The 13657-nt window shown below is 43.2% G+C and overlaps 2 protein-coding genes across 5 annotated transcripts in view; one reads left to right on the top strand and one right to left on the bottom strand.

Moving 5' to 3' along the window:
* Positions 1–3689: 3689 nt before the first annotated feature.
* LOC105986791 (tetratricopeptide repeat protein 39B-like) lies at positions 3690–5513 on the bottom strand. The gene has a single exon (XM_013017894.1). The coding sequence runs from the start codon at positions 5511–5513 to the stop codon at positions 3690–3692; it is 1824 nt and encodes a 607-aa protein (XP_012873348.1).
* Positions 5514–13176: 7663 nt separating this feature from the next.
* Srsf7 (serine/arginine-rich splicing factor 7) overlaps positions 13177–13657 on the top strand; it is an 8533-nt gene continuing 8052 nt past the window's right edge. Inside the window, exon 1 of one of the 4 annotated variants that reach the window (XM_013017963.1) lies at positions 13177–13442. In XM_013017963.1, the coding sequence (XP_012873417.1) occupies positions 13415–13442 (28 nt within the window). In that variant the 5' untranslated portion in view covers positions 13177–13414. The remainder of the gene's footprint in view (positions 13443–13657) is intronic. The other 3 variants (XM_013017966.1, XM_013017964.1, XM_013017965.1) reach the window with 3 other exon arrangements.

Below are 13657 nucleotides of genomic sequence, written 5' to 3'. Positions count from 1 at the left end.
GTGGCGCTGTGGCTCAAGTGGTAGAGTGCTAGCCTTGAATTGAAGAGCTGAGGGACAGCGCCCAGGCCCAGAGTTCAGGCCCCATGACCAGACCCAAAAAAATAAAAAATTAAAAAAAAAGTGTTTATCCTGTGATTTGTGGTACTGGAGATTGAATCCAGAGCAAGCTAGGAAGAGCTCTACCACGTGAGCCACGCCCCACCCCCCCAAGCGTTTCAAGTGTTTCTGCTTCAAAGCCCTTTACTCAGTTATCTAATAAGGACCTCAGGAGCAAAAACATGCTTTACCCTATCTTTAGTACCATTAGTAGGCAATGAACACATACTTAATTTAGAAGAAGCAAAGTATTTTATAAAAAGAAAACTGAAATTTAGATACTGTGTGTGTGTGTGTGTGTGTGTGCACACGGCGTGCGCACGCGCGCGCATGTGCGCGTTGGTTCTGGGGCTTCAACTCGGGACTGGGTGCTATCCTTAAACCTTTTCACTTAAGGCTAGCACTGTACCACTTGAACATAGTTCCATTTACGGCTTTTTGCTTGTTTGGTTGGTTTTTGGTCATGGGACTTGATCTCTGGACCTGGGTGCTGTCCCTGAGCTCCTTTTGCTCAAAGCTAGAGGCTCTACCACTTTGAGAAACAGCCCACTTTGTTTTCTGGGGGATAATGACTCTCCTGCCCAAGTTGCCTTCTATCATCCTCAGATCTCAGCCTCCTGAGTCTAGGATTACAGGTGTGAGCCACTAGGGCCTGTCCCACTTATGGATTTTTGCTACTTAATTGGACATAAAAGATTCATGAACTTTTCTGCCCCAGCAGGCTTTGAACCATGATCCTCAGAGCTGAGCCTCCTGATTAGTTAGGATTATAGGTGTGAACCATCAATGCCTGACATAAATTTCTAAGTGACTAAGATGAACTGAGAACAGAAAGGAAAATTAACTAGTCAAATGTTAAATTAGCAAAGTGGAAACAAAGGAATCTTCCCTTTCTCAAAAAAAAAAAAAAAAGTGTGTGCCCTAAAGAATAATGTATCTGGTAGGGAATGTAACTCAGTGGTAGAGTGCTTGCCTAGCATGCATAAAGCCCTGGGTTTGATTCCTCAGTACGAAATAAACAGAAAAAGCCAGAAGTGGTGCTGTGGCTCAAGGGGTAGAGTGCTAGCTTTGAGCAAAAGAAACTCAGAGACAGTGCCCAGGCCCTGAGTTCAAGCCCCAGGACTGGCAAAAAAAAAAATTTATCAGTGTTAGTAATAGTTATAATAATGTTTACTGGATGTATTTTGAGCAACATAACCATCAGAGAGTGAATATTATCTCCATTTCACAGCTAAGGAATCCATAGTAGAAAGGCCCCAAGGTAATACCTAATTACTAATAGAGAATAAAAATCCAGGTTATCAGCAGAACCTTCCTCTTAACCACCCTACCACAGAAAATAAATAATGGAGATTAAGCAAGCACAATAAAAAGTCTATTTTTTGAGGAAAATGTGTGTGTGTGTGTGTGTGTGTGTGTGTCCTGGTCTGGTGTTCTACCACTTGAGCCACAGTTCTGCTTCTGGCCTTTAATTGGAGATAAGAGTTTCACTAACTTTCCTGCCCAAGCGGCCTATCATCCTCAGTTCTCAGCCTCCTATGTAGCTAGTATTATAGGCATGAGCCACCACACCTGGTTTTGAGGAAAATACTTTTTTAAAAAACTATTGCAGGCTGGGAAGGTGGCTCAGTGGTAGAGTGCTTGCTTTGCATGCATCAGGCTCTGTCTGGGTTCAATTCCTTAGCACCACATAAGCAGAAAAAGTCAGAAGTGGCACTGTGGCTCAAGCGGTAGAGCACTAGCCTTGAGCTGAAGAGCTGAGGGACAGTGCCTAGGCCCAGAGTTCATACCCCACGACCAACAACAACAACAACACACACACACACACACACACGTATTGCATTACAACCGGGTGCTGGTGGCTCATCCTGTCTCAAATCCTGTGTCAAAGAAAAAAAGCAATCATTGCTTCTGAACTATTAGCACCTCATTGTTTTCCAGGAGGTTGGTTAGATACCCAAAGCATTCAAGTGTTCAGCAAGCCAAAAGCCAGGAACACTTTCTCTTTAGAGAAGATCTCACTAAGTAACTTACGATTGGCCTTGAACTCAAGCTTCTCAAGCAGGGTGCTGGTGGCTCCCACCTGTAGTCCTAGCTGCTCAGGAGGCTGACATCTGAGGATTGTTGTTCAAAGACAGCCTGGGGGTTGGGAATGTGGCTTAGTGGTAGAATGCTTGCCTCGAATGGATGAAGCCTTGGGTTCAAATCCTCAGTACCACATAAACAGAAAAAGCCAGAAGTGGCACTGTGGCTCAAGTGGTAGAGTGCTTGCCTTGAGCAAAAAATAAGCTCAGGGACAGTGCCCAGACCCTGAGTTTAAGCCCAAGGACTGGCAAAAAAAAAAAAAAAAGTCTCTGTTGCCTTAATTCTGGGATTACAGGTCTATGCCCCAGACTTGGCTTTTATCCAGCAACTTTTGTTTCAAATGGTGACTATAAAGAACCCTGAATTACTGATATAGAAGAAATTAAGAACTGGAAATGAGTTGTTTTGGTGAACTTTGAAAGAAGAAAAAAACTAATTTTAAACCCTAAGACAGGTAAAATAATACCATACTCTGTTCCTATAGTTCCTATTTGCTCTCAAATTAACTTAGCAACATTGAGTAGATGAACATGGTTTAATTATTTCTTAAATTACACTGTAGAGGACAATAAAAGGGAGAGTTAGTAGAAACTAGATAACACTTAGCTCTTCCTTCAACAGCCTAATACTTTTTTTTTTTTTGGCCAGTCCTGGGGCTTTAAATCTGAGCCTGGGCATTGTGCTTGAGATTCTTTTGCTCAAGGTAAGCATGCTACCACTTGAGCTACAGTGCCACTTCTGGCTGGGGTGGCTTCGTAGATCTCAGCCTCCCAAGTAGCTAGGATTACAGGTGTGAGCCACCAGCACCAGACTAGTCCTTTCCACCCTACTCAGTGACCTATGTTCTTTCTGCCTCCTCTCCAGTTATCTTCAAAGTGTGTGTGTGTGTGTGTGTGTGTGTGTGTGTGTGTGTGTGTGTGTGTAACAAGGTAAGGGCTTCTTTTCTTTTGCCAGATAAATTATAAACCCACATTTGAACTTCCTAAGACAAAAGATAGAAAATATTCCTTATTACACAGGGGGAAAATCATCTCTGATATAAAAAATCCATAAAGAAAAAACAGAATCTCCCTTTCAATGTGCCATTGTTTTGAAATATTAGCAAAATCTTGAAATTACTTTCAGTCAAAAACATTTACCAAGGACTGAAATCACTGGGGTAGCTGTTCTCATGTGACTTGTATTCATTATTTAGGGAGATGTTAAAAATTACCCTTTGAAGTTTTGAACATACTGACTTGATAAAGAGAAGAGAGAGAAATTTTATAACATACATCATCTGCCTTTCCTTTTTCAAGAACATACACCACTCCATTTGCTGGTCCAATTACATTTTATGGGTAAGGAGAAGGGAAAGGGGGGGAAATGGCCAATTTCTTTCTTGTTACTAATCATATTCTTAGCTGCCTCCTGTTGGTTTTTTCCAAGAAGAAACAATTAGTCTGCTAATTACCTTGCTATCTGTAGATATTCCGCTTTATGAAATAAAAGCGTACTTTGCATTTAAATTACATCTCTTTTGTTATTTGTTCAAGGGCTATGTGAGCCCTAAACTGTAATCGGGCCTCCATGGAATAGTCTTTGTAGTTCTTGATGTTGTCCAGGCTTTTGGTTGCACTGGCGTAATTTCCATTTAGATAGTGTAGAATTCCCAGTTCATAGTAAGTATATGGTACCAAATAGTGGTCGTATTTTAACAATTTCTCATTCTGAAGAACACAGTTGAAATAATGTTCAGCCTTCAAATATTTGCCTAAGTGTTTCAGGCATAGACCTTTAAGCAAATTTAATAAACTGATGTCATCTGTCCCATACTCCTCATTTGGATTTTCTTGCAAAAGGTCTTTTCCTCTGTCAATTATGGATAGCCAGCTTGCAATAAGGTCCATTTTTTTGCTCATGACTCGGAAGCCACTCCAGGCATAAATGAATTCCAGAAGGGGCTGTGCTGTAAACCAGCCTGAAGTAGTACCATAGCGCTGACCTTTCTCAGCAACAAACTTTTCTATGGGCACAGAATTGCCTAAAATTTTCACTCTCAGGCTGTCCACAGTTAAAAAGAGAGTGCTGATGTCCTCGCTTACTGATTTTGCAAAATCGGAAGGAAGCAAAGCCAGTAATATAGCTTTGCTATACATATATATTGCCTTGGACCATTTGCTATTCTGAGAGAGTAGATTGGCATAGTGGAATGCCTGCCTCCAATTCTGCAGAAAAATGTGGCACCACATGATTTCCCAATAACAGAGATGATGAATCTGCTTCCATTCATTCTGAGTAAAAATGCACTCCTGTAATTTTAACTGTGCATTTTCAAAATTGCCTTTTAACATGCTAAAACGTGCATGAAAAAATTTAAATACAACACAGTTTGGAAATTTGTGGAGGTAGATTAGGAAAAGATTTTCTGTAGCAGGACTGGGGATCTTTTCAATACCAAAAGCTACATGGATATAGTTGTAATAAAAGAGTAGAGTGAAAACACTTAAGATGTAATTTATATGGGGTTCAGATGCACTCTCATGCAGCAAAGCCAAGCCTAGATCTCTATTACCAGAATAGCCAACGATACTGAGAAGTCTTAGTATCTTCGGTGGCACAAGTGATAACATCAAATTGAATGCTCCAAGTCCAAACTTTATTCCTCCATCCAGGTGTCTGTGGGCTTTGCTTTGGTTTTTTGGCATAAGTGTTAGTACATGTTCACAGTCTTTGTATATCTGATAACTTGACCCAATGCTGATGCTGCTTTTAAAAAAACCAAGCAAACTGTCATCCTGTATAAATGATATGGAGGACTTCAAGATCAAGCACTCAGCATAACAGACTTCTGCATGCAATTCTTCTTCGTTGACAGCCTTTATTCCATGCCTATTCACTAGATATGATAAAGTCATTATTCTAGGTCTTTTGCGGAAATTATTGCAGGTTTTCAAAGCTTCCTTAGAGACAGAAATTCCAGTCTCAATATCCTGTGGATCAAAAGTCAGGATGGCCCTGACAATCATAAGCATACTGTACATTAGGGCATGGTATATGCTGTTTTTAGACCATGGATGAATGAGACTTATTGCCTCTGAAAATCTGTTATTAAGGAATAAGTACAACCCAGTTGTACATTCTTCCAAGGAAGATAACAGATTCATGGACGATGCCACAGGGATGATTTCATAGGCATCTTCAAACTTGTCCTCCTGATCATTTTCTTTTTTGTTTACAGTATGTTGTCTACTTAATTTGGCCTTGTGGCCATTTTCTCCTCCAATTAGAGTGAGTGACATGTTTAGCTTGTTCTTCTGCTCATTTTCAGGTTTTCCTAGAATAAGCGGCATATTTGCTCTTAGAAATGGCAAGTATCTGAAGTGAAGCGATGGGGTTGCAATGTGTAGCTGCTCTCTCCTGACCAGGGGCTCTTCTTCCACACAAAGTTCAGTCTGTGGTGTTGTTCTTAAAGTGGAGCTAACAGCATCTCTAGATATGTGGTTCAGCACCAGAATATTCTCATCTGTATCAGACAAAGGAGGAGAAAAAAAATAATTTTATTTAGCTGCCTTTCTGAAAAGTTCAAATTATCTGGGATGTGCTAAAGAAAACTTGCTTAAAATACTGTGAAAGCCAATCCTTTGCAAGCAGAAGTCTCCTGTATTTCTTACATATATCAATATCGTAAGATCATGCTTTTATGTATTTTGTTGTAGAACTATACTGTGATACTGTGATGCCCATAAAAATCTCTCAATAGGGGGCTGGGAATGTGGACTAGTGGTAGAGTGCTTGCCTAGCATGCATGAAGCCCAGGGTTCCTAGTACCACATGCATTAAAAAAAAAAAAAGCTGGAAGTGGCGCTGTGGCTCAAGTGGTAGAGTGCTAGCCTTGAGCTGAAGAGCTTAGGGACAGCGCCCAAGCCCAGAGTTCAAGCCCTACAACTGACAAAATAAAATCTTTCAGTGGGAAAGCCTTCCGGGGGGAAAAAGGTCTGGCTAGTTAAGACAAAGGAAGTTGTGAATTGTCTAAAGAGAATAATTATGGAAATGAGAAATTTCCTTGCTATTGTAGTAACATTTGCATGTTTTTGCATGTATTTTCACAGAAAACGAAATCTTACTGAAATTAAATATTGCAGTCAGTCATATAGAATTTGGCATAGAGAGGAGTATAAATTAAAAGGATGTGCTGGGCGTCGGTGGCTCATGCCTGTAGTCCTAGCTACTCAGGAGGCTGAGATCTGAGGATTGCAATTTGAAGCCAGTCCAGGCAAGAAAATCCATGAGACTCTTATCTCTAATAAACCACTCAGAAAACTGGAAGTGGTGCTGTGGCTTAAGAGGTAGAGTACTTGGGCTGGGAAGGTGGCTCAGTGGTAGAACACTTGCCTTGCATGCTTGAGACCCTGGGTTTCATTCCTCAGCACCACATAAGCAAAAAGAAAAAAAAAGCCAGAAGTGGCGCTGTGGCTCAGGTGGTAGAGCGCTAGCCTTGAGCTGAAGAGCTGAGGACACCTTGAGCTGAAGAGCTGAGGGTTAGTGCACAGGCCCAGAGTTCAGGCCCCACAACTGGACCCCCCCAAAAAACCAAAAACAACAACAACAACAAAAAAGAGGTAGAATACTAGCCTTGAGCTGAAGAGCTGAGGGACAGTGCCCAGGTCCAGAGATAAAGCCCCAAGACCAACAAAAATAAATAAATAAATAAGTAAATATGTGTGTGTGTGTGCTGGTCCTAGATCTTGAACTCAGGGCCTTAGGCTCTCCTCTGGCTTTTTCACTCAAGACTCAAGCTCTACCACTTGAGCCACACTTCCACTTCTGGATTTTTGAAGTAGTTAGAATTACAAATTGAGCCACCAACAGCTCAGACTGAACCAGAAATTTCATTTGTGGAATTTTTCTAAAGAACTACTGAGAGAGCTGGACACTGGTGGCTTATGCATGTAATCCTAGCTACTCAGGAGGCTGAGATCTGAGGATTGCAGTTCAAAGCCAGCCCAGGCAAAATCCATCTCCAACTACTCAGGAAAATCTGGAAGTGGCACTGTGGCTCAAGTGGTAGAATGCTTGCCTTGAGTAAAAGAAGCTCAGGGACAGTGCCCACGCCAAGTTCAAGCTCCAGGACTGGCACACAAAAAAAGAGAAAAATTAGGGATATACCTGTATACAAGTTAAATTTATATCAGCATTTTTTTGGGGGGGGGTCTGGTCATGGGGCCTGAACTCTGGGCTTGGGCACTGTCCCTCAGCTGTTCAGCTCAAGGCTAGCATGCTACCACTTGAGCCATAGCACTACTTCTGGCTTTTTTTTCTGCTTATGTGGTGCTGAGGAATCGAACCCAGGGCCTCAGGCATGCAAGGCAAGTGCTCTACCACTGAGCCAACTTCTCAGCCCCATAAATCAGCATTCTTTAACATAAAAATGGACAGAAATCCAAACTTCTTACAACAAAAATTACTGACAAAATTGTTTGCATACTCTGCAAACATTACAGTGTTATAGAATACTTAATGACTCAAAAAAAAAGGTTTTTTTTGTTTTTCTTTTTAAACTTTGATGCTGGGCTTAAACTCAGGGCCTCCAGATCTTGTGTGGCTCTACTACTTGAGCCACACCTCTATTTTTGATTAATTGGAGATAAGAGTACCTCAAAATTTCCTGCCCAGGCTGGCTTTGAACTTTGATCCTTAGATCTCAGTCTCTTGAATAGGATTACAGCCACAAGTGGCTGGCTCCCTGGAAAATCCTTTATGACACAATACATTGTACTGTAAATGCCTCAGGGTTCTGCACAGAAAAAGAACCAAGGGAACACCTATCTGCTCATCCACACATCCACCTCATTTACTATGAGGGATTTATTGACTTATTGTAAACATGTATTATAAAGATTGTAAATAATTGCCTTACATAGTTCTAGGACTGAGAAGTAGTAGGTAAACTGGAAACTCAGGAAAGCCAGTGGGGTAGGTTGATCCAGTGAGAGTCTGAAGACCTGAGAAACAAGTGAGACAAAGTTGTAAAATGGTGATCTAAGAAGAGCTCATTTTTCAGTTCTATTTGATTCTTTTTGTTTTTTTGGGGGGTGGGGGCGGAGGGGAGTGTTGGTCGTAGGGCTTGAACTCAGGGCCTGAACACTGACCCTGAGCTTCTTTTGTTCAGGCTAGCTCTCTACCACTTGAGCCACACTGACCCTAGAGGCCTTTTCTGTTTATGTGGTACTGAGGAATGGAACCCAGAGCTTCATGCATGCTAGGCGAGCGCTCTACTACCACTAAGCCACATTCCCCGCTCTTTCAGTTTCATTTGGAAGACAGGAAAAGATGGGTGTCCTAGCTCAGTCAGGCAGGGGGCAATCCTTCTTACTCAGCCTTTCAATTCTATTGAGTTATTCACATGATTGGATGAGAACCATCCACATTAGGCAGGGCAATCTTCTTGTCTCAAATGTTAATCTCATTCAGAAAAACTTTCACAGACACTTCTAGACTGATTTTGACAAAATGTCTAGGCACTTTGTGGTCCGGCCAGATTGAAACATAAAGTCAACCCATCATATGTACAAGTAAAACAGTAGTTGGGTTATTTAAGTTTTTTTAATAAAACTGTAAGTTGATCACCACTAGCTACTCAAGAGGCTGAGATTCAAGGATTGTAGTTCAAAATCAGCCTGGGCAGAAGAGTCAGTGATACTCTTATCTCCAATTAACCAGCAAAAAAGCTGGAAGTAGAGCCCATTCAGTAGCTCACCCTTGTAAGCCTAGCTACTCAGGAGGTTGAGATCTGAGGATTGAAGTTCAGAGCTAGTCCAGACAGTAAAGTCCATGAAGCTCTTATTTCCAATTAATCACTGAAAGCCAAAGTGGAACTGTGGCTCAAGTATTAGAGTGCTGGGCTTGAGCAAAAGAATTCAGAGACAGCACCCAGGCCCTGAGTTCAAGTCCCAGGAGCAGTATATACACCCCCCCACACACAAGAAAATCTAGAAATAAAGAGCTGTGGCTCAAGTAGTAGAGTGCCCATCTTGAATGAGAGCACCAAGACCCCTGTACCACCCACATCCAGAGCCACACCCATACTACTTTCATGACTGGAATATTCCTAGGTACAAAATTACTTACTCCCAATAATGGTAATGAATAAACTGCTAAACTGTAAGTCAAGGCTAGTCTAGTTTTGTAGTTAAGATATCGGCCTGACCAAGTCACTCTCAACAATATTCTTTCTTTTTGGGGGATTGAACTCAGGAGTTTTGAAGGTGATCTACCACCTGAACCACTCCTCCAGTCCCTCTTTACATTGGTCATTTTTTTTGGTCATGGGACTTGAACTCTGGGCCTGGGTTCTGTCCCTCAGCTCTTCAGCTCAAGAGCTACCTCTTGAGCCACAGCACCACTTCTGGTTTTCTGAGTGGTTTATTGGAGATAAGAATCTCATGGACTTTCCTGCCCCAGCTGGCTTTGAACTGTTATCCTCAGATCTCACTCAGCCTCCTGAGTAGCTAGGATTACATGCGTGAGCCACTGGTGCCTGGCTACATTGGTCATTCTTGAGGTAAGGTCTTGTTTTATGCCAGGGCCAGCCTGGGCTTTGATTGTGCTTCCTCCCTCTGTTGCTGGGGTCGGCAGGAATAAACTACTGTCCCCAGCTGTTGTGCTTTCCCTGAAGTTGGTCTAACACTGAGGGATGGAGTCTCTTGAACTTTTTTTTTTTTTTTTTGGCCAGTCCTGGGGCTTGTACTCAGGGCCTGAGCACGGTCCCTGAGATTCGTTTTGCTTAAGGGTAGCACTCTACCACTTGAGCCACAGCACCACTTCCAGCTTTTTTAGTTTATGTGGTAGTGAGGAATCAAACCAAGGGCTTTGTGCATGCTAGGCAAGCTCTCTACCACTAAGCCACATTACCAGCCCCTCCTGAACTTTTGTTTGCCTGTGTTGGCCTTGAACCTTGATTCCCTGATCTCCACCTAAGTAGCTAGGATTATAGCCTTGAGCCATCTCTTTGGCCACATTCTATTTTTAAATAAAGAACAACTCAATTTAGTTTTGGGCTTCAAGATTTCATACTTTCACACTTTAAAATACTATCAGTTATTCCTTAGAAAACCTCATTAGGGCCGGGCGCTGGTGGCTCATGCCTGTAATCCTAGGTACTCAGGAGGCTGAGATCTGAGGTTCGAGGTTCAAAGCCAGCCCGGGCAGGAAAGTCCATGAGACTCTCATCTTCAATAAACCACTAGAAAACCGGAAGTGGTGCTGTAGCTCAAGCAGTAGAGCGCTTGCCTTGAGCTGAAGAGCTGAGGGACAGCGCCCAAGCCCAGAGTTCAAGCTTCACGATCGACAAAAAAAAAAGAAAAAGAAAACCTCATTAGGAAGTTGCTTTACTTATTGCTTTCTCTACCCCTCATACTTTGTAGCCTGGTATTTGGCTAATGAAAGTTAATTCGTTAATAGAGTATAAAAGAATTATGAACATTACTCATTAAACATATTAAAAACAGAGATGGGGCAAAACATTTATACTTCTTTCTTCCCTCCCCGCCTTCTTTGGGGTGGGGCAGTGTGCTGGTTCTTGGGCTTGAACTCAAACCTGGGCACTGTCCCTGAGCTTTGTTTGCTCAAGGCTAGTGCATGGTCACTTGAGCAATGGCTCTTCCAGCTTTTTTGGTAGTTAATTAGAATTACAAGTCTGAATTTCCTGAGTGGGCTGGCTTTGAGCCACAATTTCAGATCTCAGCCTCCTGAGTAGCTAGAAAAGTGAAATTACTTTCCCTCCCTTCCTCTTCCTTCCCTCCTTCCCTTCTTTCTCCTTCCTTCCTTCCTTCTTTCTTTCTTTCTTTCTCCTGGGTTTGAATTCAGGTTCTGGGCATTGTCCCGAGTTTTGTGCTACCACTTTGAGCCACAGAACCATTTTTGGCTTTTTTTTTTGTAGTTCATTGGATTTTCACAGATTTTCCTGCCCACGCTGAGTTTGAACCATGACCTGCAGATCTCAGCCTCTTGAGTAGCTAGGATTACAAGCATGAGTCACTGGTGCCAGGCAATAGCTTTTTATAAGTTGGAAAAACACTTATTTACACCATTGCTTACTTAAAAGTTCTCTGTACAGTAGGCTGTGGCCTACGTCGTCTGTAATTCTAGCTACTCAAGAGGCTGAGATTTGAGGATTAAGGTTCAAAGCCAGCTGGAGCAGGAAAATCCATGAGACTCTTATCTCCATTAAACCACTCAGAAAACTGGAAGTGGCACTGTGGCTCAAGCAGTAGAGCGCTGGCCTTGAGCTGAAGAGTGCCGGGACAGCGACCAAGCCCAGAGTTCAAGCCCTATGACCGACCAAAAAAATATATATACACATACATATATTTATTAATATCTATTAGAAGCTATGGGGTACAAAGTAATTTATGGTAAATCTAACAGAAATTTTCATAAATTCTTAGAAGAAAGTCAAATTAGTGAGGCTTATCAGAATTAATCCTCTTTTTCAGAAAGTTTATAAAAATCTCTACAATTAGCCGGGCGCTGGTGGCTCACGCCTGTAATCCTAGCTACTCAGGAGGCTGAGATCTGAGGATCGCAGTTCAAAGCCAGCCCGGGCAGGAGAGACCCTGAGACTCCTATCTCCAATAAACCACCAGAAAACCGGAAGTGGCTCTGTAGCTCAAGTGGTAGAGCGCTCGCCTTGAGCTGAAGAGCTGAAGGACAGTGCCCAGGCCCAGAGTTCAAGCCCTACGACCGACAAAAAAAAAAAAAAATCTCTACAATTATTAATACTTTTTAGAACAGTCCTGTTGATAAAAACAAAAATCAGTGAGATTTTGAGAGAACTAATGTAATATATTCTATAGAATGTCTATTTTCTTGCTATTTTCTGGAGACAGATGATCCTTTTCATAATTTGATAAAATTTAAAAACTACATATAAAATTTGTAATATTACTTGGAGACAACCTATATTTTATTCACCAAGTAGGTCTGCTTTTCCGGTATTCTATACTGAACATCTATATACATAGGGTTACAGCAGATGAAGATAAAAATATTCATATCTAAGAATTTCTTTTATGTCTTATATTTTAAACTTTATATACCAAATATTTAAGTAATGTCTAGTGTGTGTGTGTGTGAGATTAAAAGAACTTGAAACTGTATTTGTAGAACCTGTGCCTGGCAAATACATCGTATAAAATCAAAATGGGATTTTAACTCATTCTAATATAAAGAAAAGGTTTTCACTTATTTGATATCTACAGTAAAAACTCCAATCTCTACTGAAAGACTAAGTCCTTAAGTTCTGGACGTATTATTAGTGCACGAGGTGCGTTGCCATCCAAACTTGAAAGCTCTTGAAAGGAGGAATAAATACATCACTCTGTGATTCGGGTACTAATATGTTCAGAACTGCCACTGGCCAATACACTTGTTCGGATTTTAGGATTTAGGGTTTTGCCAATCCCTCCCCCCTCAACTCTGTTGTCCATCAGATTAATAATCCTCTCCAATCCTGTTGGTGACAAAGAGTTGACTAGTTCTGAAGGGGATAAAGGGTCAGGTCAGTACACGGGTGTGTGTGTGTGTATGTGTGTGTGTCTGTGTGTGTGTGATCATCTCCCCCCCCTTTGACGCCTGAGGTGCAAAGACCACGATTCTCACCCTGATCACACTTGGGGTAAGGTCACTGATTGAGGAGCAGACTAGGCCAGGTCCCTCAACAGAAAGGCGGCGACAGCTTCTAGGCGAGCGAGTCAGTTTTACATTCTCCCCTAGACGGCCCTAATGCACCTGTACGCTGAGGGCTGCGAGTGGGGGGGGGGGACGAATAGCGGGTAGAGGGTCACGGTTGGGGGGAGGGAAGGGAGACTTGGAGGGGTAAGGAAAGGGGAGGGAAAAAGGGGAAGGAAAGGGAGGGAGCTGGACGCCGCGGGGAAAGGCCACAGGTTTATCCACGAGATCGTGGAGTTCCCATAGTAACGTATCCCTCCGCCCAGCATCCGAGGCGGCCTGTGAGTTCCCTCCGCGTCGCTTCGCGGCTGTTTCCGCCCACCTTCTTTGTGCCGCGCAGAACGTTGAAATGACGCATGCGCAAAGAAAAGAATCCCAGCCGCCGCGTATATAAGCGCGGGCCGGGACTCTTCCTCGTAGTGCCGCCGGGACCGTTGGCGAAGGAAGGTGCGCAGTGACTTCCGTGCCTACTCGAGTCCCGGGTGCTGCGAGCTACGGCGCTGAGCACGCGGGGCTGGTCAACATGTCGCGTTACGGGCGGTATGGAGGAGGTGAGCGGCTGGGGTCTGGTGAAGGACGGGTGCGGGGCCTGGAGAAGAGTGTGGCGGGGCCGGGGCGGGCTGGCGCGGCGGTTGGGAGACGGTTATTCCGCGTGCGTAATGGCGGCCTCTGCACGCCATGCGAAGCCGGAGGCTGCCGCAGGGGTGAGCGGGCGGGCGGGCGGCGGGATGGCGGGGGTCCGCGCTGGGTTTGCGTGGCTTGGTGC

Source organism: Dipodomys ordii, unplaced genomic scaffold, assembly GCF_000151885.1.
Source record: "Dipodomys ordii isolate 6190 unplaced genomic scaffold, Dord_2.0 Scaffold37, whole genome shotgun sequence".
Taxonomy (NCBI): Eukaryota; Metazoa; Chordata; class Mammalia; order Rodentia; family Heteromyidae; genus Dipodomys; species Dipodomys ordii.
This window is presented reverse-complemented; position numbering and strand designations above follow the sequence as displayed.

Bases quoted from the DNA above. Each gene is read 5' to 3' on its own strand.
- LOC105986791 (XM_013017894.1), bottom strand. From the start codon at position 5,513: ATGCCGCTTATTCTAGGAAAACCTGAAAATGAGCAGAAGAACAAGCTA.